At 36.7% G+C, this 26599-nt stretch overlaps 3 protein-coding genes across 4 annotated transcripts; all 3 read right to left on the bottom strand.

The window, feature by feature from the left end:
- Nucleotides 1-2135: 2135 nt before the first annotated feature.
- On the bottom strand, nt 2136-7540 carry LOC140799545 (65-kDa microtubule-associated protein 6-like). The gene is made up of 12 exons (XM_073153903.1): nt 6865-7540; nt 6207-6410; nt 5566-5820; nt 4302-4517; nt 4070-4225; nt 3838-3997; nt 3598-3749; nt 3237-3324; nt 3090-3163; nt 2910-2984; nt 2479-2821; nt 2136-2370 (listed from the first exon to the last, which is right to left on the bottom strand). Exons 1-12 carry the CDS (start codon nt 6922-6924, stop codon nt 2363-2365), a joined length of 1791 nt encoding a protein of 596 aa, XP_073010004.1. The 5' UTR covers nt 6925-7540; the 3' UTR covers nt 2136-2362.
- Nucleotides 7541-9614: 2074 nt separating this feature from the next.
- LOC140800321 (uncharacterized) lies at nt 9615-15139 on the bottom strand. 2 transcript variants are annotated; one of them, XM_073155047.1, is made up of 8 exons: nt 14863-15139; nt 13511-13613; nt 13047-13132; nt 12642-12971; nt 12307-12383; nt 12112-12154; nt 11963-12031; nt 9615-9976 (listed from the first exon to the last, which is right to left on the bottom strand). In XM_073155047.1, exons 1-8 carry the CDS (start codon nt 14917-14919, stop codon nt 9965-9967), a joined length of 777 nt encoding a protein of 258 aa, XP_073011148.1. In that variant the 5' UTR covers nt 14920-15139; the 3' UTR covers nt 9615-9964. The 2 variants fall into 2 exon arrangements, with proteins under 2 accessions (XP_073011148.1, XP_073011149.1); XM_073155048.1 differs by having other exon boundaries at nt 13047-13126.
- A 686-nt stretch (nt 15140-15825) lies between these two features.
- LOC140799796 (putative transcription elongation factor SPT5 homolog 1) lies at nt 15826-25664 on the bottom strand. Its single transcript, XM_073154262.1, has 22 exons — nt 25139-25664; nt 23752-23987; nt 23504-23647; nt 23259-23420; nt 23106-23189; nt 22624-22694; nt 22119-22476; nt 21880-22035; nt 21662-21759; nt 21514-21562; nt 21283-21435; nt 21024-21167; nt 20820-20922; nt 20510-20668; nt 20390-20438; nt 20219-20310; nt 19791-19860; nt 17888-17942; nt 17604-17715; nt 17382-17525; nt 16565-16662; nt 15826-16434 (listed from the first exon to the last, which is right to left on the bottom strand). Exons 1-22 carry the CDS (start codon nt 25464-25466, stop codon nt 16192-16194), a joined length of 3108 nt encoding a protein of 1035 aa, XP_073010363.1. The 5' UTR covers nt 25467-25664; the 3' UTR covers nt 15826-16191.
- Between the last annotated feature and the right edge of the window lie 935 nt (nt 25665-26599).

Here is a 26599-nt window from a genome sequence, read left to right as displayed (position 1 = left end):
TTTTATGACATTTTAATATCTTTTGTCGCTCATATTTATTGTAATAACTTTAATATATACATGTGGTGGTGCATAGGGATGGAATTAAGTCCAATGAGTACTTGGTGGATGGATGCATTTGTTGGAGTATGAATTCCAACCCCCCCAAATTGATGCCATTTGTCTTCATCATGTAGAGAATTGATGAGGGGGTTTGTATTAATACAAGGCTTATTTTTTTGGGTACAAATTGGCCTCCGGCTCCTAGTTTAGTTTTTTGCTCACCCATGAATTCCAAACCCCCTTTCATTTCATGCACTTCCCTCTTAGACTATTTATTACCATCTCTTGCTAATAATAAGACTTTAGAATTACCCATGGTGCCATTTTTGTTTCTTTCTTTTAATAGCTTATATAATCACTTCGTCAATTAAAATTAGGGTTAATTATACTTTTAACCCTTAATATCGGGAGTATAAATTAGGTCAGGAGATAAATTATATACGCTTTTATTTCTCCTAGTCATATAGCTTAGAGCGATAATTAACTAACCCCTAAAATTATCAAAATTCTTAAAGCGTTGAGATTGGTAGCTTTTGCTAATACTATTTAATTTGTGGGCTCACATTTGACTTATTTGCAAGAGAGAAGTAAAGAAGTCAAGAGCATACAGTGAGTCATATATAGGGATGGGTTTGGAAAGCGAGAATTAAAAAAGTCAACTCGACTTCCAAATCTAGTCACCCATCTACGTCTGCTAGTCTAATTCCGGTTCCTCTAAAATTCTCGAGCTAATTAAATTTCCATTTATTAATTTCACTCTCTCCCCTACTAAGTCAAATAGGATGATGAGATTAATATTTATTTTATTTTATTTTATTTTATTTTTTTAACGAAAGGGTTCTTCTTCCTCTCTTTTTTTCCCCTCCCCTTTCTGACGTCCGTACGAACACCGTCATTAATCGTCCTTTATGGCCGTTAGCCAGAGGTTTGGTGGCTAAAGTCGGATCACATTCAATCGCCCCCCTATCGGCCCTGCCGTATTTACTAAAAAGCCCCTACCAATTTCGGAATGGCTATCGACTCCGTTAGCCGCAAATTAAATTACGTTTTTACCCCTGTACTATAACGCGGTTTCGTAATAACGCCGTGCGTAGGGTTTGATACGACGGCGAAGCCGGTCATTCTTGAAAGGTGGAGGGCAGATTAGTAATTTGACGTGTAAATAGAATACCCTACTGAGGAGGATCTAGTATGTGTAGGGTTTTCTTTGCATAATTGCCATTAAAAATTGTTGGGCTTTATAAAAGATTCCCAACATACGGGTGCTAAGGTTAACTAATTCATCCAGATGGCAAGATTACCCTTCGTCCCTAATGCAATATCAGGTTAATATAAGATAGTCTTTTAACAATTTATACAAGGGTAAAATAGTCTTTTTATAATGTAGCTTCTGTTAGCTTAATGATTTTAGGAACAATTTACACCTTAAACCTCTAAACTGTTATCTTTCTTTATATAACACATTAACTCTTTAATTATGAAAAATCTCAAAATTACTTTTTCATAATTAAATATTTTGGTTTAAAAATAAATAAAATTCGAGATTTTTCATAATTTAAAGGATCGATATGTAACAAAAAAAAAAAAGAGGAGATACTATGGAAATGGGCAATAATTATCTTGTGATTTTAACTATGATATTTTGTTGAAGAACATAGTGCCAATTATGAAATTTAAAAATCTTTTAGTCATAAAATATTTGTTGGGCCTGAAGCCCATTTGTAACTCAAACTAGCTATGATCCAGCCCGATCCAATCTTATTCTAAAATTCACCTTTAATTTCCACCAGTTCGTGCCCAATCTCGTCTTGCCAATTAAATTTATGTCCATGAGAAGCCACTGTGGCTTCGATCGGGAGTGCAGTGAGTGATTCAGGTCGGCCAATAGATAAGTCTTTGCCTTATCCCACAACAAGATGCCAAGATAAATGGATGATTGATTCATAAAAAAGATGGATAAAGTTTTATTAGACCAGAATTAGGAATAAATACCATAGAGAAAAGAGCATGCAAACAGACACTAAAAAGTATCAGTTGTAGTATTCCAGTGGATGTGATTGAAGCTCTAACTCAATGATGTGCATACATAGAGATATCCACAAAAGAACTCTTATATATATATATATATGGATGTTCTTACAACTAAAGAACCAAATGTACATGAAGTAGATGATTGACTCAAATTTTAATGACACGCCAACCCTAAAATCATAAGATCGCGCACAGCACAACGGAACAAAGCACGATATGTACATCTGCTCGTAACTCTGATGCTTCACTTGTCCATTTGCAGCATTATCTCTGAAAATTTAGCCCATGTTTAGTATCCTGAAGGAAGGAAACCAGTGTAAGTGCTTAGTCCAGAATGGCATGTATTTTGAAATGCATAAGACTAGAATGGTTCAGAGGAAGTAGTGTTAAATGTCTAGATTTAACCTTGTGATGGAGACTCGGGTTCTGAACCGCTGATAGATGTGAATGTTGACATGCTATCCTCCTTAGGTATAGCAACAAAGTTCAATGGTGTAGGTGACAACCATCTCGCCTCCTTGAAGTTTCCACTATGACGACCAGAATAGGATCGCGGTGTGAGGAAATCAGGGGTGGCGCTACCGATAGACGCCCGTCGTGGACTGGGAGTCAGGAAACCGTTCCCATTTCCATTCACATGGTGCCCAATATGTTTTTTATTGAAACTGTTGGTCTTTCTTGGGCTTGGTTTTGACCCAAACAGCGCTTCTTTCTCTGTAAGTAACAAAGCCTGTTGTTTCTTCTGATCCTGCAAGAAGGCTGACAAGTGTTCAAAAAACAACCTAATTGAAGTCACTAGCATAAAGTGAAGGGATAGTTTAAAAAGCAAAAGCTACCTGATATCGTCTCTTCTCCTCTTCTTTTTGTTGTCGAGTCAGTTTGTACTCTTCTAGAATAGATACAAAACGGACCTGGAAATCCATATGAGTGCATCCACATAAATCGCATATACGAGTGTGAAAATAAAATGCATCAATTACATGCATTAAAATGAAGCACATAGAAACCAAACATACCCCATCATACAGGAAATGTGTATTCCTTTCATCCTCCCAACTAGAAGCTCTACTTATTAGGTTATCCACCATAGCTGGAACCATCTCCCATATTAGATTTACAATATATGATAGGATCTCAGATGCTATAGGGTTCGCAGAAAGTACCTGGAATCTTTGTGACAGTAATCCGTGCCTTCTCTGCCCGTTTTAGGTTTATATGGCTACCTCTTCCAGCGCTGTATCTATTCTCATCCTTCATCATAGAGGGTTAATTGGCAAGTTTAGCCCAGAAACAAGCATGATTTCAGGAAATACAGGAAGCAACTTGCAATTTATAGACATTTGAGAGTTCAGCCCTACGGAATTTCACATTAATATCAAATTCATTGAATATTGGTATGTTTATGCATAGTTAATTTGAACTTAAGAGCACATATTTGTTATTACAGTCTTAGATATGTGGATGTATCTACGTGTTCATACATTTTCAGCAACTTATCATCATAGAGAAAAAAGAAAAGCATACTTGGTTGTAATGTTCAAGCCAATTTTCTTCCTCACAAGCAGCAAGCCATTTGCTTATCCTATCCATTATATCTTTCCTGCCTGCAGACTCTTCTTTCGCTTTTACTATTTGTTCATCAACTTTTGCTAGAAGTTCCGATGGATCTACCAGGCCTGAATAGGGATGACAGTAACCAGAGAAAATAAGTAAATAACGAAAGGAAACGTCAAAAAGTAGCTGCATTAGAAAACAATCCAGTACCAGAATCTATCAACGCATTAGTTTTTTCAGGAGCAGTACTCATATCAGGTTCTATGTGTGCCTTTTTGCATATATCCTCAAGTTCCGACCTTCTATTCAAAACAAGTTCTTTCAGTCTACTGGCTTTTAATTCTTTCAATCTCTCGACCTCAGCTTCTGTCTGCAAACAAAGCAACAGAGATCTGAATATTTGAGTCACAAAAGAACCCAGAGTGGTTCCCACCAAACAAACCTGTTCGATTGTTTCCTCTGAGAGAACACCGGAACATGTGATGTCATCTTCCGATGATTGAAAAATGCTTATTACACTTTTAAAATGCTTCCTCTCTTGTTCAGAAGAATCCATCAATTTCCAGAGCTCAAATAATGATTCCACAGATTTCCTCAGCTATAGTGCAGGAATAGGTTAAAGATACTAAGAGGCATACAAAACAATGTGAAACGTGAAAACATTTCAAAATAACCTTTTCAAGTCGCAAGCACTTTTCTCTCTTTAACTTCAGTACAACTTGAGCAAGACTTTCCAGTGTATTTTTACTAATGTTTATTGATTGCCCTGAAGCAGTCTCATGCAGACTGGGATGCACTTCATCCACCATCCTTCTAAAGTCCAGTCCAAGGACACCACATAGAGAATGCACTTCATTTACACATTCCAGAATCTTATGTAGGCGATCAGACTGGAAGAAGAGAAAAAAAATTGGATATGATATGCTAGAATAGAAAACAGATGACAATGTTAGACGTATGAATACAGGACCTATTGCACATGGTAGGTTTGCAAATGCAAGTTCTTCCTACGCTTAATCATGTACAAGATGGTCAAAAGGTGAATGAATGAGCACTACGGAAACTAAAGGTTAGCAACATAAACAATAAGAATTCTAGTGACAGGACTAGGAGAATGTTCATTACAAAGATTCCATCAGCAAAGTTTTTCTATCTTTTTTTTATTGAGATTGCCACCTGTGCTAGAGTTCCTGATACCAAAAAGGAAAGTTACCAATAGGAAAATGATTATCAATGACAGCCAAGGTCAGCACACAAAATGGCAATCATTTACCATAAACAAGTGGTTCATGTTATTTCTAAATTTAGAACCTATCTCTTGTTGAGATACTTTTTATAGAAAAATACCTAACCAAGATGCATGTTGAAGGGTTAAAGGCTTTCTAAACCTGGCGTATTGTTATGCACAGGGCAGGATTAGAAATTAATTCCTAAACCTAAATGTAGATATTCTTTACTCTTTGACTAATTAACAGACCATGAGTTGGACACTGTATCATCTAGAACTTATTCCTGGTGCCTAAATAATAATGCTTATAATTTGATAGCAAAAGGAACTTACAGTTAATCTCAAAAAGCATTTAGGCTTCAGTGTATCAAAGATCTGACAATATTCTATTCTCATACATTTAGGAATTGAACATGTCATGTGCAGCTGCATTATTTTTTTACGCATTATAGATCTTGTTGAGATAGCTTCTTTTTTTTTGTCTCTGTGGCCTTCCATTCAATGTTGTTTCTATTGTTTTGCAAAGGTCTGAGACCAATTCGGATTTATAACTACTATTCTTTTATAACCTCAGCCTATTATAACTTCATTAACAGGTACATAACCAGCATTGTATCTTAATTACTGATTCTAAGAAGTTACATGGAGCAGATTCCTACAAAAGAAGAAAGTCAAGGTAAGAGAAGTTAATGTCAGTGAAGAAGAGATACCTTCTCTATTTGGAGTGCATGCAGTTGTGCTTGATATTCATTAAGCTTCCTCAGTGATAAATCATCACCATTAATTGACTTAATTGTAGTGACACTATCGTAATTGTTCTCTGTTAACTCAGCAATGATCTTTTCAATCTGTGATTGCATATCCGAAAACATTTTGATCCTTTCCTCTCTCTTGGCTCTCAGATTTTCCAACAGAGAAATGATGGTAGAAAGCTGCTTCTTCAGTGGTGCCGTCTTCTTGTCTTCCTGCACTCAGAGGTATGAAGGAGTAAATAGTTGGAACTTCTGAATTTGTAATGTCTAGAAACTTGAACAATATTATGACAATATAAAGTAGATAGATTTTCTAAAACTGAAACTTAGAACTGTAGTGCCCAAGATGTGCATTATGGTTGTTGATAATTAAATTGCACTGCATAATATAAAGGGAAGGATAACAAGGTACCATGATATTACTCCGGAATATTCAATTATAAAGTTTTTAAAGAAAAGCCAGAAGATATGGAGAATTTGGTCAGAAACTTAGTTGACTGAGTCAATAAGTTTAATAATGCAGTCCAATTTGAAAAAAACTTACATATCCCTTATTTTAACATGATGAGCTTTATAGGCTAACTGGTCCAGATGAATACCTTTGACTGAATTGTATGCTCCCCAAGGGAGGCCATGAGAGCTGCAATCTCTGCTTCTTTAGCAGCAACCGACTGATAGAGCTGTGCCTTAGCCTTGCTTGCTTCATCGACCTTTTTCCGGTATACTTGCAAGCACTCCCTCTCAATCTCGAACAACATGCGTTCCTTGTCCTGTTCACTCTCTCCTACCTCAGCCCATATATGCTGCTTCCAAGCAAGAAAAGTACATGCATCAAGAGATTCACTCATGATATACCAAAATTGTGAAGATTTTAGATTTCAGTGTGTGATCAGAACCTCAGAAATTAAAATTAGCTACTCGATTTCCAGGTTCTGATAAAAACACTTGCTTTCATACAACATAAATTGAATACTTCAAGAAGAATCAGAAAAGAAAATAAGCACTTCCTTTAGATAGCTGCTATTTCTTTTCTATTGATCAATATAAACGGAAAGCACTTGAGCATTCTAGCTCGAAAACTTATGAATTGCAGACACTTGGAAAAAGGAAAAGAAATTTGTCGAGAACCAAGACATGTAACCTGAAATTCTTATCTTCAAAGATACAAACTAAAAAGAAAGGAAAAATAGTACATTTCACCAACACAAATAACGAATGGACAATCTATTAGAGAGAGAGAGAGAGAGAGAGAGAGACCTGAAGCTCTCTGAGCAAAGCACCACAGTCAGTCTCCATTCTCACACTAGTCATTCCCATGAACCAACCCAATACCCACAAATTTCCTCCCTCCCAACTCTCACCAAACCCCAAATCAAAGAAGAGAAGAAGAGAAAGAAACAACAAAACCAACAAAAGAACCAATCTTTCCCCTCTCTGGCCCCTGGGAATGCAGTCTATAACTAAAGAATGCAACAAAACCCCTGAGGGAGCAAAACAAAGAAGCAAGCGCAGAACTTTTTGGTGATGTGAGTGAGACAGGAGAAGAAAGCTACGATTTTTGGAGCTCTCCTCTTCAAAAAAGACCAAAATGGTAATGAAAGGAAGAAGAAAATAATGGAAAGGTGAGGAGAGAACTCGGGAGGAAATAAGGAGATCGTTGGTGGAGAAGAGTAGCTGTACTCCAACATAGGGAGAAGCAAGAGGAGTGAGACCAAGGGTTAAAAGCTTGAAGACAAATGAGTATACTTGTCTTTATACATGTCCCGAATGTTTGATTCATCCCCAGAGGAGGAAAAAGCTTTGTAACTGACTTCCATCTTTCTGTTGTTTTTTAAGGGAAAAAGGACTGACAAATTGGAGAAGAAAGATTGGACTCCTTGTGAGCTCATTCCTCATCCGAGAGACCCTTCCTGAAACCTCCTCTTGTTATGGAAAGAAGGTGGGGAACCACCACACGCATGTAATTATCTTGAAGGATTGCAAATAATCTCATGCACATTATTTACAAACATAGATTTTGAATGCAATGGGTTTGGGTTCAAGAACTCTGCCACTATCTCTCAAGTGGCAGAGTTGCACTTGTTGACACATCCTTTTCAAGTTCGATCTACAAAAACAGACTCAGAAATTAATTTTTAGTTTAATCTTCAGCTGCCTCGATCAAAATCGTTCTTAATAAAACTCAACAATAATAATATAATATTATATTTATATATATATATATATATATATATATAATGATTGATATGAATCAATTATTGAATTACATCTTATTTCAAGTTTGATCAGATGCAATTTAAATTTGATTATGTAATTAGACTCAAAATTAATTTTTCGTTCTAAGTTTAGTCAGCTCGATTAAACCCCTTAGACAAGACAAGAGCATCGAGAGTGAGAGATTGTTCCAAGTAGACATAGTGGCAGTAGGTAGTGGATCAAAAGAAGAAGATCCACAGAAAGGAGGGTAGTACTCTTCTGGGGTCCCACGCAGATTTTCAGGCCATCAGTTTCCTTCCCTGCAAGGCATTGCAGCATTTATTATCCAGCACTATATGGCTTCAGCTTCCTCAAAGATCATCAGAAGATTCCATTGGAAAAGTTTTTAAGGCTTCGGATGATTAGGAGCTCTCAGATGTACTAAATTTAAGGTTTTTGATGCTTATTTTTAACTCTCTCTCTGCTATCTATAGACTTATAATGCTGACGACGTTGTAATGTATCAAGATGAATTGGCTCTCGTCCAACTTATGAATAATCTACGAACTCATAAATTATTAAGAAAAAAAAAAGTTTTCCCTTGCACATCAAAAGCATTATCCAATCCTATGAAAACATCACATCATAATTAAAAGCTTGGCATTTTTCATGTAAGAAAAGATGGTGGGCCACGGTCGCCTCATTCATCATTCATCCCACTTAATTCTCTGCTAGGAAAGATATATAAATGTATCAATCACAGAGCAGAGTTTTTGTACAAAATTAGGAGAATATTTGTAGGCATTTTTTAAGACTGCAATTTGCCATGAATATTATTAACTTTTAACTGTTGCAAGAAATGCATGAAGAAAGCAAAGAACAGAACGGTACAACAACATAACACCATTAATTCAACCCTTTCACACGTGCAGTGGAGACATTTTTAATTCTCTACCAACATCTTTGGATGTAGTTGTTTATGCTTCTCTCTTTCACTCTTCTTTTCTTAGATCTCCCCCACCTCTCTAAATGCTCTTCCCATGGCAATTCCAACGCCTCCATTGTGGGCAATGAGATATCATCAAGATTCAAGACTCATCTCTACAAAAACTACTAGACAAATTGTGGTTGGCATTGGTCCACCAATTAACTCAGCATACCAAGAAGAAAGAACTTGGGCACAAGTATATTGAACTTGGCATGTACTTTTTCTATGACCTGTCTGAAGTTAGTCGAAAAAGATTCAACTCGCAACCAACTTTTTCCAAAATTTGAGGACCAAAAGCCAACCTGTCACTTAATTAGGAAAATTTTGAGAATATAGCGTGAGAAGATGCCTTTGCCTAGCTTACCTGGAGTAACTTGTGCATCAGAGACCAATTTATTTTCAGACATGCAAAGGTAGATGGGCCTTCAGAGTTTCCTACAGATTCCATCAGACAATATTTGTAGATGAAAATAAATTCCCAGCTTCAGGAACACAGATGAGAAATCAATTCGGTGGATGCAAAAGCTATATCAATTAGAACATATCTGCAGATCGGGCAAATTTACTTCAGCCAAACTTGACAACCTCCATTAATGCACCATATAAGCTTATACTGTTTTAAACATTGAATCAGTTGGGTACTCTTTCTAGTATTGATGAAACATAATTGAGATAATACCCATACACTGATCTCTGATTTTGATCAAGCCTAACAGCCGTTAGCTGTGCAGATTACATGCTTTCAGCTTGTTTAAATGTAACTAATTGTGCAAGCATAAAAACTCCGTACTCTTTGATAATAATCATAAACATCAGAAGAATATCAGTCAACTGATCGCCACCATAGTAGTCAAGATAATTTCTAAAGCAACATCGTTGCACGAAATGTTAGGGTGGATACATAGGAGCTTGGAAGAGATAGGCCATGACAACTGGACATCCTATATTCATATATGTGCAACAAACTTCTCAGGCACAATACTAGTACAATGTTGCCGAACTTTCTTTGTTTATATTCTTGGGCTATGGACACCTCCAACAAAAATTAGCCCAACTAATAAAGAATAAGAAATAAGGAGCTTGTAACGATGTCCTGAAAATGAATTTAGTTAACCTTTGACTACTATATGATCGTAATTCTACAAGTGAGATAAGCTGCATCACATTTCTCGCCTAGTCAGTTCCCTGCAGCGATTCACCAACAGTATATTAGCAGTATGATAAATCTTCATTGGAGAAACCAGCTGAAAGATTAAACAGATATACTTCATTCAACAATAGGTATTATGATGAAGATAACAACTCAAACAAAAAGCTAGCAACTCAAACAAATTAGAAAAAGTTTAGTAATAAACTCAAGTTCCAAAAGAGAAGTCTACAATATAAAATTTCCATTTTCTGCCCTAGGTCATGATCTATAATACATACATATTTGGTGCAGATCGTAGAAGATTAGAAAATATTATTATGAAAAATAGAAGAAAAAGGGAGAGAGCAGACAGTTGCATTATCTTATAGTTAATGTAGATAAAGCTTTTTAGTAACAGTTGTATTTATGACAGGCTACCAAGTAAAAACTAAGCCAAGGTTGTCAAAATGCCCAAGTAGATAAGTAGATCCAAATATCCAATGACAAAACTAATTTGTTGCCAAACTTGAGGCACTCATACCATCTGCTTAATTGATGCCTTGATGGAAATAATGATTCACTTGCTGGCTCTAAGAATTAGCACAAGCAAGTTAGTCGATGTTTTGAGTACAATTTACTATGGTTTACATAAATACATAATATCATCTTGAACATAATAGTATACTTGTTTGTTTATATCTACTCTTTACAATTATTCGGTCCAGGTATCTACTAATCCAGCCAGCGGCAAAGCTAAGTACAAGAAAGTACGCATAGAGAAAGGAACCATTTTATGCATGTTGTCATTTATTAACCCCTGTTACAAGATAAACTTCTTCTCAGTTACCTTATATGTGGGACAGTCCACTGATGCTACTATTGATGAGCAAGTCTCCATTTGATTCTCAATATTGTTTTACATTAGCCATGAGTATCATCACCACATGGCTGTTGCCTATTTACATCATTAGTATCTGTTTCTCAAGGACATTCTGCATTTGAATTAAATGTCTGATATTGCTAATTGTGATCACAAAACATGTCAATATCAAATGTAACCATGCTCATACTGAAAAGCTAGTCCAAATAACAAACACCATGTACCCATATTTAACATACATGGCCTCCAGTACTTAAACCAGTACTGACAACAAAATTTATTGTGCACAAAGGATTGCCCCTTACATATCTCACAAAGTTCCCATTACCTCACTGAAATGGTATCAATAAACCAGTATAAGCTTGACTGACTCTTTTTACTACAAAGGCATGGCGTGCCATTGTAGTGACAAGAACCCATGCCATATGTTATGTACGTCTAGTACCTTAACCCAAAGGTAGGTATGGCAGGCATTTAAGAAGACAGAATAAGATGGCTACCCATGAAAGTCCATGCAAGAACAAAGAAGTGAACAAATCCTAAGTACTCAAGATTTGAGAAAAGATAGAACAGCTTATTAATTGGACAAAGTTAATGAAAGGAGAGATGGAGCTGGAAAGCTTAAAAATCATATTAAAGTAGCAGTCGTGTTTAAAAGAGTTGTGGTGGAAACAGCTACAGCTGGAAAGCAAGTTTCCGAAGGAATAATGTAATGCATCTTAGGAATAATGTAATGCACCCTTTAAAAGAGTTGTCTAGAAACAGCTACAGCTACAATTTTCATTGTAATCCTAAAATGTTTCAGAATGATTCTAGAAACAGTCAACTCCCTCCCCACCAGACAAGCATAATCAGAACTCTTGACGATAATTATCTTACTAAAGTAAAGGGGGCAAGGTGCATAAGAAAAGTTAATACACAATTTTTTGAGACAGTCAGACAGTTAAGCAATCTCTCTACATTTGGGAGGAAGCTCCACAAACATGAACCTGTATCCTACAGATTCACCACTTTCAAAATCTAGAGACTAGAAATCCTTCTTAGGATCATTCTGAACTCACATAGATTTGCAGAAAATATCCTTGCCTTACTAACAAAAAGATAATAGAACGGGTGTCATGAAGATCAATTGACTCGATGACAAATCAGTTGTATAGTATACCTCTAATCGGGCCTTAGCTTCAGAGTCAAATGTTTTGCACAGAATCTCATAGCTTTTCTCAGCTCCAATCTGCTAAAAGAAGGAATTCATAAGGATATGAAATGCTTCTCAAAATTAAAAAAATAAATTATAGGCAGTAAATTTGGTACCAGTGGATCCACACGTGATGGTGAAATAGTTGAAATTACATATCTGTATGAAAGGATTAGTATTTCAGACTGTAACAGTGGCGGACACATTCACGTTACAAACTCAAGATGTTTTGGATACTACTATAGTACCATTATTTATTGGTAAGAAAAGCTCTTTAAAAGAACTAATGATAGGTCATATCCATTGTTTACCTCAGCTTACTTGTGTAGAAGGTCATAGCTAGCACATTAGATTTCTGAACTGTTAGCATCACGGCTCCCATTTGGTTCTGCATAACATACAAGAAAGTGAAACAAGCAGTCATTTTCTCAAGAGGAATCTATCTCTTGCTATATTTGGATGCTCAAATCTCAATCGTATGAAAAAAAGAGTTTAGAAGAGAAGCATGTTAATACCCATTCTACTGAAATAAATATTAACCATGAAGACATAAAAGAATGCTGTTGAAGCTGATACAATAATCACCATGATAAGAAAAGCTCCATTTCAATTAATGCCAACATCATCAAGAAAGAAATATAACTACCTTACGAGCAATAAGCTCAATTAGCTGCATTAGGAACTTCCCTAATCCCTTTCCTTGTGCACAAGACTCCAGTTGTAGCTCATACACATAAATAACGGGTACATCTTCCTCAACGATAAACCGATAATGTACAAAACCAACCAGAGGATCCCCATCACCCACCCAACCAGTTCTTGTTGCTTCTTCATCTGACTTTGAAAATTTCTCAATAGAAGTTGCATTTGGGGACTCCCGCACAAATATATAACGTGCTTCATGGGAAACCATTTCCCTACGCTTTACTTTTTCTTCTGAAGGCCACTCTGAACCATATGGACCCTCCATATTAACCTAGATCTTCCATTCAATGAGATTTATGAAAGACAAAAAAAAAAGAGTTTGAAAGCAAAGAGAAGTGCATTTCACCTTAAGAAGTTTCTGAATGTACGTCTTTGCAGGTGAAGAAAGTTGGTCTCCAGATCCAGACTCCAAATAGACTGAAAGACCTAATCCTCAAGAAAAACATAATACATGAAGTAGTAGAACTAACACAGGAACTTATTTTATTAAAACGTTAAAATAAGTGAACCAATCAAAATATTGCATGATGAGCAAAATGTACAGTAAAAGGAACAGAGTGCAAATAGCTACAATAATACATTTATTTCTCTTTATGATAAATCTAACTTCCAATATTTCCAGGATTACGATATTCCTATTCTAGAAAACCAATATCCTCCACGAATAAAAAGAGAGGCTCCAGAGCAGCATGAGAAATCTGTAAATCAATAGCTTTAACAAAAATACCGGAAATCTTGAGGGATCATGCATTTTAGTAAAATATGGTGATTCTTTTTCAAGTTAACAAAGCTCTGAGTATTATTGCTTACCATTTCTATCATATTTGCAAAATGGAGGAAAGGAAGCTAGATGGTCCTTTAAAACTGCTGCCTTTTTTATAATTTCATCAATAACCTTTTTCTTCTCCAATACCTACCCAAATGTCACCAGATTAGCTGCAGCATAAAGACAAGCTCAATTTTTTTAAGCATAAATGATCCAAATTTGTGGCAGTCACTAACTAACATCAAGACAGTGAAAACATGGCTTTTGGAAAAGCGAAAAGCTTAAGAAACAAAGCTTAAAAAAGATTAACCTCCACACCATTTTATTGCTTTTATAATGGCTTCTACCAAACTCGAGCAAAGTTCCATTTTCAATTAATTGTGTCATGTTCCAGCTTTACCAAATAAAATCTGTGTACAACCTGTTAATCCAAATTCTTAGGAAGCTTTCCTTTCATGTGATATCAGATCAACTTTCCTCACATTTTTACCTAATAATGTGGGTACTGATGCCAGATATACAGCAGGATAGATATTGCTCTTCTTTAATTCTTTTGCAGAAAGATAACAAACTTGTGAATTACTAGGATACATCCAAAGTCACTACCACTACTTACAGGGTAGAGGGCCTTTGGTATTCACCAATGAAGGCAACAAGTCAAAACCACTTATGCAAAAAGAGCACTAGGAAAAAGCTCCTTTTGGTTCAGGAGTATCTAACCGAGGTGGCTTGATTTATCTTTCACTTGGAGGCTATAAAAGGGATATTACCAATAGAGCATTTGGATGAGTTAGAAACTTGGACTTTAGCATCCAAATTGTGAGCTCATTAACGCCATTCTAACATGTTCGCTTGCGGCAGGTAAATGAAAACAAAAGGACAAGAAAAAGGATGAAGAAAAGTACTCTAGGATAGATCAAAGCTTCAAGCAGCGCAATCTTTACGACATCTGATACTAATGATCAGGGCTCTAAAGAGCAAACCATCGAACAAATTGAGAGCAAATGTAAAGGTATTACAGCTTATAATCTGAAGGACACTTCAATCGTAGTTGTAATCCTGGATCATCAGACCACAAAATCAAGCAACTCTAATGAGCAGTGTAAGCCGTAGTACTTGTTCTTTTGTCCACAATTTATGTAGCAAATTCTCTAAATCATTGCCCCAATACAACTAAGATATTATTGCTCAATCTATTTCGTTCCATCTTGCAATCCAGTAGACTAGAGTAGATCCCATTTCTCTAAATCAAAACTAACTCCAATCCAATCTAACTCCCCGATGTCCGCACAAGAAAACCCAGCAATAACAACAAGAAATTAGCCAGGCCCAAATGAGAATAAAGATAAAACGTCAAAAAGTAGATAAAAGGAAGAAGAAATAACGAAAAAGTAACCTCCTTTCTTTTAATCTTCTTCTCCTTGCTGCTACTCTGGAGTCTCTTCCCTTCCATCGTCTCAACTTTCTTCGTGGCCAAAGAAGACTCTCGCCCTTCACTCTATTTACTATTAGAATCTCATGGCGTCTTCAAGTCTTCATCTTTCTCGCTTTCGGCGATTCTAAGCGAGCATTTAGAGCAGGCGGCGAATGGGAGAGGAGGGAAGTGGAAGAAGGAATTCTACGCCTCCCACCAAACCCCACACACGGCGAATAGCAATCGAGTCTTCGGGGATAGCGACGCGGGCAATCCGTAGATTGATGGAAAGTTATCGGGCATCACAATTGGCAGTTTCCTTGGAAGTGGACAAAAGAGCCCTTACGTTTGCGCCTTGAGAAATGAGAGATATTGGACCGATTTGTCTTTTTCCACTTTGGACTTGGATTGGGCTTTGGTCAACATGAAGCGTAGACTTGTGTCCTCGAAAAATACTTGTCTTAAAAGCTTCGATCATTGATTGGGTTGGCTCTAATATAAGGTTATCATTTTAATTATCTCATGTTGTTGGCAGTGAAGTGAGAGCTGATATACGAATACGAGTCCCTTATCTTTCAGGAATAAGCATAAATTTATCTCGGTATAAATTTTGTTACACTGATATAATTAAAAAATTCTATGAACTCGTTCTATATGTGAGTGAGATTACAATAACTTAACATCGTTCATCTAATAGAGATGTTATTATCATTCGCCTACAGAAACAAAGGAGCTTTTTCCAAATCAGATGTCCTAAATTACAGGCACAAAAGGTAAGTAAAAGAACAACCAGGAACAGAAAGCATGAACTTAAGCTAATTTATTAAGAAATCTATCGTAGTCAAACAAACTAACAATAAATAGCAAAAGATCCTGACTTAAACAGATAGACGACAAATAATTAAAGACAACCCACTGTATCTAGCATCAGATGAGCGAGAGAACTTAGACTAAAAGAAAATGAATTGCAAATTAGAATTCATAATAGGCTAATTCTTGTCTTTACAGCCAAATGCTACAACACTTAACTTTGTACATTACTTTGGACAGCCTACTACAATGAGGAACTCTACCTTTACATTTACAGCTCCATCGGATTCGGAGAACAGCAACATAATTACGAGGCTTCAAAGTCATGCTTCAGGTCAACCAGGTGAATGATAAACCTCCCATCACCAGCCAATATCCAAATGAGAATTCGAGGTGTTAGCGCTTACAGGATTCACCCAATTGGAATAGAAAGTGATGGCGGTAGAGGGTTTATTCAATGCATCCAACTCAAACTATTTGGGTGGAAATACCAGTATATTGCTATGTCGCCAGTTTAGCAAGAATGACCATGTCCAATATTTTGACGTCATATGTGTCATCTAATTTCACTATGCCATCAGAACCATCAATTCCGATGAGCTTTCCAGTTGCTCCACGAAGTGAGCCGTTCATGATTTTGATTTTGTCAGATTTCTTGGGTCTGACCACCTCCAACTCTGTTGGAAGAGCTGCAATGTTCTCCCCGTTGCCTGCTGATCCAAGAGCTATTTTGCAGGATCCGTCCTGTTAAAAGTTTATAGAAATATCGATGTTAATCGAAGAAACAACGAGAAAACAAAAAAACAGAAGCTCCCACAATTTATCTATATCGTCATCTACAAAATCAAGTTCTTCCAGAAGAGCACGTGCATACCGGCAATACTTCTCTTACAACTCCATGAGAATCCTCTCCAGGCCTTAGAATGTTCACCAAAATATCTGGCATGTACCAAGAATTATCGCCTTCACCACCTGCATACACTTGTGTTACTAGATTATATATTTCATAATTAAGCATACTGCCCTGAACCTTTTAGTGCTTGCGAAACCAAGCTATCAAAAATTTGAATCAAAAGGTCAAAGTGAATTAAGTCTATAATGCTCATGGAACTCAACCACCAAAAATATGAAAGAGAGAGGAAGACGAATATTAGTCAATTAGCTAAGGCCATCCCATTAATTTCGTCCTTGTTCTTGTTGCACATATATGTGGCTGACTCCTAACTGCAGGGAAGAATGGTTGCAAGAACTATGGATTTCTATCTGAAACCATCTTGTTACATACCCATATATTTCCATTCCAGTGAGGTTACAGTATGGCAACATACATAGCCTATAAGACGCTTCATTACTGTAATGTGCAACTCTGTAGTGGAGGACATTGCACCATTAAATCCAGGCAAAGTAACAGGGTGATAGGCCAAACATACAATCCTTGTTTGTGACCACTAAACAAATGGAGAGTCATGAAAGCTCGACATAGTTTGATCTGAAATTAATTTACTCATGGGATGAACTAACCATTTATTGACCACTAAGAGTTAATTGACTACTAAATATACAACCTTAAATAGGATGAACTAATCAAATTTGGATCATCAATCTGCAAAGTTTTCTTACTCATGCTAACACATCAGCATATAATGCTGAAAAATCCCACTATTCAAAGAATGGGGAAAAGGATGACAGACCTGTTATAGGAGACATAATGTCCATTCCAACATTTCCAGGTGTCATTGGCTGCCCACCGGGAGTACCAGGAAGATAAGATGCAGAATTAGGGGTCATCGGCTGTGCACCAGGTGTTGATGGTACATAAGGACTTGGAGCATTTCCTGAGAAAAGAATGAGCACTTCTCTAACCATATAAAAGATGGCAAAAAATAATTGAGATGAGCACAAAGGTTTATTACCATAGCTGCTTTCCCTGGGTGTCCCAGAGTCACTATAATTGCCACCTGGGGTGTTAGCCCATCCTGAACCAGGAGTTGGTGCTTCGTATGGTCTAGCCGGAGGAGTTCCTGGCTGAAATTTTAAAAAGAAAAGCATAAAATGAAAATTATGACTCAAAACATATAGAACTGATAGCATGCATGTAAAAATAAAATGCTCTTCCCCACTATACAGATATCCTAACAATATATTTCTTTTTTCCATTTTTTTTTTTTTGAGGGGGAAAAGGAGCAACGTAACAAACCTGATAAGTCGGACTAGTTCCCCAAGTGGCAGGATTTCCATCTTCCCAGCTATCCCTGGTAAAACATTATATACTAAGATCATGGAAAGCATTAAGGAAGACAACTGGAAATTCATGCTAGTGGAAATACGTTATTTCTAAAGCATAGTTATTAGAACCGAACCAGACCAGTTAGAGCATTTCTTTAACCATGTTTAGTTAATAAATGTTTGTGTTTTAAAAAATTTCGTGAGTATTAAATTATCAAATGAATCGACTTTTATAATTTTATTTAATTTCATGTGTCTTGCTAATAAACTATATTTATGTATTGAAAATGTTAAGTCAATAACATATTGTTGTATTATTATTCAGGAATTGATCAATATGATATTAATAAACATAAAGAATGGTTCAAAATGGCTAAGTAATATAAGACATAATTATATTGTTTTTTAGATATTTTTATCTGTTTATAATTATTTAGAACTATCTATATATTTTTTAAATATTTAAAAAAAAATTAGCAACCGACAGGGTAACTATCGGTAGAACCAATAAATCAGTGACCTAACCTCTAATAATTAGTATAATTATATTTCGACCATCTGAAGTACTGTCACATACACCCTCATTTTTTCCCTGACATATTGACCCCCTTTAACTATAAAATACCTCTAAAATACATCTTATGTTAAGAAAATGATATGTGAGTGTCATGTGATCAATTTTGCGACCTCTTGGAATTATTCTACTGTTAGTTTCGATATTTTCCGTTAACATTGTCAAGGAGTGAGAAGTTTTTATAATTTAGAGAGTCTATGTACAAGAAAAGGGGATGCATGTGAGAATACGCAGGAGGTTTAGTGTAATTATCCCTAAATACTCTTATCTTCCAAGTAAACTCCAATATAGTGTCAATTTTGGCAAAAATTTATTCATACTATCTTATAATGAGCACTAAAAATTTAGAAATCGATTTCCACTAGTGGACAAACTTGTACATAGTCATTGCAGTGGGCACCATTAGATGATTTAGGAAGTTCATTTTCCATATTTTAGAACTTTCTCTAGATTTTAATGTATATGACTTGAGAACCAATTTTTTGATGGCATGCATACTTAAAAATTAAAACACTTCGTTCTTCACTATTAGTTGCAAGACAATGAGAACTATATGTTTTAGTTTTTTTTTTTTTTTTTTCAAGTGTGCTGTTGAGACAAAATAATATTTTATTCTAGAGTATTTTGTTTAATTTAGAAGTCCTAAAATATAGGAAATTTAAATCTTAGTTGCCTCGGAGATAAGTTATTCCTACTTTTGAATTTAAAGAGCTGCTAGCATGGTTATAAAATTGGACCAGGAAAGATTTAGATTAGCTAGAAGTCTTGTATAATGTTATCTAGTTATTTCTTTATAAATCTGAGAAAAAAATTCCTAAAGCGTGTAGTTTTATCATCGAAGTTTGAAAAAAAAAAATTCCCTATTGTGGAATGCAGATTTGATAACCGAAGGAGTTGTCTGAAAGGCTTTCTAATTGTGCAGTCCTGGACAAAAGATCCAGGGATTGCTAAATTCTCTTATCATGCTCATATGGAAAGTATACTTGTAAGCAGAAAAAAAGATTCCTTGATGCCCTTCCATCCTACATTTCTCTACTGGGGGCATGGATTCATGCACTTCCTTATAAAGAATGAATTGTCAATATATATAGTTCCTAAAAATGTATACTCCGGGACTGCTTGAAGAAGATTCTAGGTAGCTACATCGAGAATTCAAATATTCAAATTAAATAAAAGTTGTAGAAGGTGAGGTAAGTAACAAAGCACCTTACAGGTATAGCACGATAACCATTTTAAGCATCGATGATATCCTTTAGTAAGACAAAATTTCAAACACAAAGAGACATCTAAAAGATCGAACCTTGGAGGACTCATTGGAGCCCATGCTCGATTGCGCAGTGGTGTTCTCATACCATCATGTATAGGCGTTGCTGCAGAAAACAAAAGTTAAGTCAAAGTAGCTATATTTGAAAAATATAGAAGGAAAAAGAAATATAGCAAGACACTCTTAGAGAGATTATAAAAGAAAAACTAGTCACTTGATGCAGATATGCAAGTAGAAGTGCCAAACACTCTTATAGACTGAAGCATACATGTATGAAAGAGAACATAATTGAATCACATAAAATGTAAAGCAGGACCAGGAAGAGAACATAACAATGCAAGAAAGTTCCTTATAATTGTTGGTAATGATAAAACTATATTTTGCCAAGTATCTTGTTGAAATTTCACTAAATGAATAATTGAAGAAAAATAAAACAAACAAAGAAGATATTCAAGAAGATGCACCTCCAGGGTCTCTCATTGGAGTCTGAATCGCATGAAGCGGTGTCCGTGATGGATGCATTGGTGTTTCACCACCCGACGAAAATCTTGTCTCACTGATGTGCACACAATTCATGTCAGCAGAAGTCCAAACGAAGTTTAATTTACAGAAACAGATATAACACAACTTATTACCGGAATGGGGTTGCCACATTAGTTGTATCTGAAATCTCATCTCTTTTAACTACAAGTTTAGTGGTGCATTAGTCTTCATGGAGAAGAATAAAGGAAAATAATCAGGAAAATAAGGTTTACCAGTGACAATCTTCATCTGTGATTCAAGTTCCACACGCACAAATGAGCCAGTAATCTGCGTAACACGTCCGCGATATCCTTTATATGGACCAAGCCTGATTCTGATACTTCTACCCACCAAAGAATCATGTCCTCTTCCTCCTCCGTACCTTACACCAACTGCATCATTTGATATTGATCTACTGTCATATAAATTGTAGCATGAAACATAATAGAACTGCTAGTAATGGGACTGAATAAGACTTTGTGCAGAATAACGACAGAAATCATGCCCAGAATCAGCGAAGTCCCAAAAGGCAAAAGGGCATACAATCTGAAGGAGGCCCTCCCCTAGGGGAGAACCTTGCTGGGGAACGAAAGATACTGGATGGAGATCTCAAACCACCATATCTCGCATCTAATTTCTCTGCACCCTGCGTTATAATAAAAAAGAAATTGTATAGCCCAACAAATAGAAAGAAGAGACCATTAACAGAATGCCCACTCAGTATAACTGTAAGCAGTCAAGGCATACATTTGTGCGATGAGTTCCATGTGATCCACCAACAACTAGACAGGACTGAGCTTTTGCACAGATAAAACCAGCATGTTCAAGGTGATGCCGATCATAAATGAACAAGATTCCTTTGTGTATATGTTCAACTGGTCCTTGTTTCCCCTGGAAAGTAGAAATACATAAACAAGCAACCATACCAGAAGGTAAGAAATAAAGATTTCTATAGAAAGAGGAACTGAACTTCAAGCAGTTAAAAGTATAATTTTGCATATATCACCTTACAAGGTCCTTCAACAACTCTCACGACATCTTTAACTGATACAATGTTATTAGAATGATCTTTTGCACTGCTCCGTCTTTCAATCTTGCTTTTTATCTCCCTCAACTTAACAAGAACAACCTCGGGTCTATCTGGAACTCCTTTGAGAACCTAATCACATAAGCTAATTAGTTCAGGCAAATTGCAATCGTAAATGTCATTATCAACATCCGGAAGCTTCTTTCTTGCCTGAAATGCTTCACTTTCCACACGTATAATTACACCAAATGACAAATTGCTGCACAATTAGGGCAAAAGTGTAAGACATTGAGAAAAGATTAAAACCGACTTCACATGATGAACCAGAAAAGTGATGTGCTTAAGAGAAAATTCTTACTCTAGCAGCACAAGATCATGCAACTCATAGTCCCCAATTCTTGTCACCCCGGTAGTAATTTCGGAGCTTTCCACAACATGATCTGCAAATACACGGATCTGACAACAAGAGATGGTCACAATTAAAAGTGGCGGTAGAATGAATAGGAAGTTAGAAACATAGCAGTAATTTAACCAACCACCCAATCTATAACTCTACACCAAATAAATGCTGCTCACGTGTTCTTTTGTGGTGTCTGACAAGACGATCAAGACATGGCCCTCGACTTTTACAATCATACCGGTTGCACCTTCCTGAACACCAGAAACCACTTTTACATGGTCTCCAGGTTTAAAATACTTGCATAGCTCTTTCTCATTAAAAGCCAATGTCTTCTGAAAACCATAATAACTTTATGAGCATTTGGAGAGAATTGTTCACAGAAAGTAACTAGAGAAAAAGGTCATTAAGTAATTACTGGAAGGTCAGAAATCTTTGGTCTAACATGGACCGTCTCCTCCTCTACTTTCTCAACCCAACCCTCCAAATTTTTAAGATCTCCTCGAATAACAATAACAGCATCACCTTTCATGAAATGGCCCTTCTTCCTGTTTGCAAACAAAGTAGACAAGCTAGCCACATCTCCATTAACATCTTCGCCAGGTCTCCGGAATTTCTCAAGCTCGTCAAAAGTCGGCTGAATGTTTTGTGAATAGATTGATTTAATGGACACTGTTTTATAAAGAAACCCATCTTTGAACATCAATCCATCAACCATCTCAAAATACTCTCCTGAATCTCTATCTCTCCGACGATCTACACGAATACGCATTTCCCTAATTGCATTTGGGATGGGATATAAATAAGAGAAGGGAAACAAAGTATTCAGAATAAGTTTGTTGCAAAAGAATTAGTCTTCAAGAGAATCAAAATTATTAGTATGAATTCAGTTTTATATACTGATAAGAGGCAAACAAGAGTACCGTGCTTCATCGATATTAAAAAACCGTGGTGGAGGTACAAATGTCTTCTTCTTTCCAATATCTCGACCTTCCTGAAAATAGTAACTTCTTCAGCATGCTGAAAATAGTAATTTTGATCCACAAATGAAAAGAAGGAAACTTTATTAAGCAAAAAAACCCTAAGAATGAACACTATAGATATCCAGAAAAGAATACAAGTACATAACAAAGGGAAAGTTAATTAGATATGCGAGGACAAGTCCCAAGAGTCAAGAATGACTTTGTTCTGCAGATAAAGATCAATGCTTAGAAATTCCACCAGTCTTAGTAAATTCAATGTTTTAACGGAAAAAGTAGGTTCTCACATAGTATATCAAATTATCAATGCAGTACTGTAATCGAAATGGTTAAAAAAAAAAGAATACAGTCACTTGAACACAGATCAAATTTAGCATCACCAAAAACGAAGCTTGCCATGGAAGTGCAGTGTAAAAAGATTGTACCAGTTTACTAGCTAAGATTTGCAAATCAACTCTTGGAATGAGCTTGACCGTCACCCTCTGGCGTACATTATCAACATCAACAACCTGCAGAAGAAAAGTTACAACTTGGAATGCCAAACTAGAAACCAGGAAAGGCAAAAGACAGAACCATACTTTAGCAAGATCTCCTTTATATATCCCTATCTTCATTCGAACCCAAGTATCCCTGGAGAGGTCAATAGCTTTGCTTTCAACTGATAGAACATCAGTCATTTCTTTTATTGGCACGAGCATAACTTTTGCTGAAGAATATATATTTCGTAGACCTTTGCAAGCCTGGTATGCACCAAAATTAGCAAGGAAATCCATCCCAAGGAAAAAGCACAAAAGAAGATCTAAAGAATCAAGCATATACATACCTCTTTAACATGAGCTTCTTTGTCAGCTTCTACATAAATATAGTTTTTAAGATGGTCCAATGCAATAACTGACTTGATTTGGAGGTCTGCCCTATCTATGAATTTTTGCATGAGACATATAGCTGTCTCACGTTCATGGCCAATCTGAAACCATTATAGAAGATCAATGAACATGGTAAATAAAAGGGCATACTGAGCACTAAGCAAAGATGTAACTTAAAGAACAGAAATATGCTGGAACATCATACCGCGCATTTTACCATCCATAACTTTGGATCCTTCACCGATGGCAATAGAGCCTGCTGTTCAACATCTGTGGCATCCTCACTATATTCAATATGACTTGACTTTGCATATCTCTCATAAACTTGTCTCTCTATCTCATCCACATCCTCCTGTTCCTCTCCCATAAGAATTGACGGCCTACGCAACCTTCTACTTTCAACTTCATCCGGTAAGTCAGCGCCAGCATCATTTATAAATTCTGCATTCCCATTCACAAGTTAAATGTTTAGTTGCCACAGAACATCCTACGGAACAGTTCCAGAAAGATATTTCTATGAATAGTTCAATTCCTTGTCATGAATACATGCATTCTTAAACCCAGCAGTCCTAGCAAACACTATCAGACCAACTACAGAAGTGTTAATGCATCTAAATAAAGTTGTTAATCTGCCAACTTTTATTTCACTTTAAAAACAACAACTCTTCAAGCAGTTATACTAGACCTACAAAATCTCTATTAGGAGACTACTAATGCTCAAAATAAAAAATAAGATCACCATACAAACCAAAAATTGTTCTCCTTCTTCAGTATTGACATTATGACCACACTAACATGAAAATTGTAGTGTCCTGAAATGGAATTGCATCTTATCACACTCTACAGTGACTATAAAAGGATAGAATTATCGCAGCACGCACAGAAATTCTACTGAAAACTAGCAGAAAAACGTTATTGAATTGAACAAGGACGGCAAAGATGTGCTATTTGAATGCTAGGAAATACTTAATTTCTCGAAAAATAGAGGCACTTTTAGGATGGTAACTATCAAAAATCCTTCGTTATTCTTCATTAGTTACACATGATAATCAATATGTAATGTGGTCATTGAAGTGTTTGAAGCATCACATTATTGATGTTATGCTTCCTTTTTTTTTCTTTTTAAGATTTCTTCATTTCATGGACATATATGTAAATTTATAATGAAAGCACATCTTCTTAATGTACTCCCATAGGAACTCCATGTGAACTCTGGTAATATCCAGACTCCAAAGGAGAACATTAAAGTTCTTCCCATAGCTCGATTCTATATTGTCTGTCTACTCAATCCTAGAACGGAAAATTACAGCAAAGAATACACGATAATTGAAACAACTTCTGAAACCGTTAGCAAACACAACCAAGACAATTGTAAAAGGGTTTATGCATCTAGACCAAGTTATTAAGATGAAATCTTCCAGTTCCTCTACAGCAACAAAAACTCTTCATGCACTTAAATTAAGTTCAGAACAGATAAAATCTAAGAGAAACATCAAAAGGAACCACCAAGATCACAAAAATACTTCAACAAACTGCGAAGAAGACAGCTAGACAAACAGCGAATTGCCTAGAAAAAGAGTGAACGCCATTACCGTCTTCCCCTTCTTCTTCCTCCTCCTCTTCCTCGTCGCTATCAACCGCCGCCTCGAGATCAAAGAACTCCGAACCACTCCTCCGCTTCTTCCTTCGCCCACGGCCAACGTCCTCCTCCTCTTCCTCCTCTTCCTCCTCGTCCTCGTCCTCCACCGCCGTGTCGTCTATGAAATCATCAGCTCTCCGCCGCTTTCTCCCACCCGAACCCTTCCTCCCCTGCTCTTCCTCCTCCTCCTCCTCTTCCTCCTCCTCCTCCTCGTATAAATCATCCTCCCCCTCTTCCACCTCCTCCGCCTCCTCGTCCTCGTCGCGGTGGCGCCGAGCCATAACTGCCGCGATCGAACCCCCTCTTCAAAAGAATCGGGTGTCCGAGATGCCCTAACGCTGCTGCCGCGATGGAGAGATTTCTCAAGTATAATTAAGGAACTAGGGTTTTGGGGACCGCGAAGAAGCCCTACTTCGAAATTATTTGGTTATAAATAATATATATATACACAATAGAAAAGGCGACAACGAAAGCCGGAGTGACGAGAGGAGGCGGAGGTAAAATGCAACCGCCTTTGGGCGTGGAGAAGGCCCAGAAGGGGAGGTGGTTCGATCGGATTGGTGGCAACTGGCTAAGACCGAAGACCATTGGGCTCAACATTGAAGGCCCATATTTTAATTTGGACCCAATTAGAGTTTCTGAGCCCAAGAAAGTGATATTGCCTTGGATGGAAAGTAGATTAAGAAGTGACTTTTTCTAAAAATATATCACCGTGATAGTTTAAGAGATGCTAATGTAATTTTAATAAATTTTCTTATAAATTTATAGTGTTAAATATATATATATATATTTTTTTTACCCCTCCTACTTATCTCCAAATCACTTTACCCCCTATACTTTAAAAAATTTCAAGTCAGTCCTAAGACTGTTAATTTTTCATAAATTTACTATAATATATTAAAATAAAGATATAAAACTTGTTAAAGTACACAGGAGTAATTAGACATAAATACTAGGGATAAAAATAATTTAACCCTAATTTATAACCACCAAATGTTGTCCGAGTAAATGGGGGATAACACCACTGTACTTATTTCCGTCGCAGTTGACGACAGAGATGCTTTTATTGCGAGTGCCACGTACCCACGTTCTCCCATAAGACGAGACCAGCTGTCCCCCACTACCTGTCACCCGCAATTAACGTTACTATATTACTAGGACTTTGTCACTTTGATGCTTAATGCCACGGCCACCCTTCCGGCTTTCTACCTTCTCTCATATTCCCATTACTTTTTATTAACGCTCTCGACAAACGGTCGACTTTTTGGGCGGACCCCACGCTCGGCGCGCAGCTGTGTGTGGAGGGAGATATACCGATCGTCTACTGCGTTGCCTTCACCACACATCGTTGCATGGGTATCCTTAACTTGACACGTGGTGGATTGATATTCTACAGCCTTGTAAGATTAGTCGG

This window comes from Typha latifolia, chromosome 13 (genome assembly GCF_019914945.1).
Source record: "Typha latifolia isolate L0001 chromosome 13, TyphaL0001v2, whole genome shotgun sequence".
Classification (NCBI taxonomy): Eukaryota; Viridiplantae; Streptophyta; class Magnoliopsida; order Poales; family Typhaceae; genus Typha; species Typha latifolia.
Note: the sequence above shows the minus strand (reverse complement) of the source record. Positions and strands in the feature narration are given on the sequence as shown.

Bases quoted from the DNA above. Each gene is read 5' to 3' on its own strand.
- LOC140799545 (XM_073153903.1), bottom strand. From the start codon at position 6,924: ATGGGAATGACTAGTGTGAGAATGGAGACTGACTGTGGTGCTTTGCTC. The intron at 4,226-4,301 runs GTTATTTTGAAA...CCTGCACTATAG, and splicing joins AGTGCTTGCGACTTGAAAAG to CTGAGGAAATCTGTGGAATC. The intron at 3,750-3,837 runs GTACTGGATTGT...ATCCCTATTCAG, and splicing joins TAATGCGTTGATAGATTCTG to GCCTGGTAGATCCATCGGAA.
- LOC140799796 (XM_073154262.1), bottom strand. From the start codon at position 25,466: ATGGCTCGGCGCCACCGCGACGAGGACGAGGAGGCGGAGGAGGTGGAA. The intron at 23,421-23,503 runs GTATGTATATGC...GGTGCATACCAG, and splicing joins AAGAAGCTCATGTTAAAGAG to GCTTGCAAAGGTCTACGAAA. The intron at 19,861-20,218 runs GTGCATCTTCTT...TGTTTTCTGCAG, and splicing joins TCCAATGAGAGACCCTGGAG to CAACGCCTATACATGATGGT.
- LOC140800321 (XM_073155047.1), bottom strand. From the start codon at position 14,919: ATGGAAGGGAAGAGACTCCAGAGTAGCAGCAAGGAGAAGAAGATTAAA. The intron at 12,972-13,046 runs GTGAAATGCACT...TGGAAGATCTAG, and splicing joins ACATTCAGAAACTTCTTAAG to GTTAATATGGAGGGTCCATA. The intron at 12,155-12,306 runs GTAAACAATGGA...CCTTTCATACAG, and splicing joins TTCTACACAAGTAAGCTGAG to ATATGTAATTTCAACTATTT.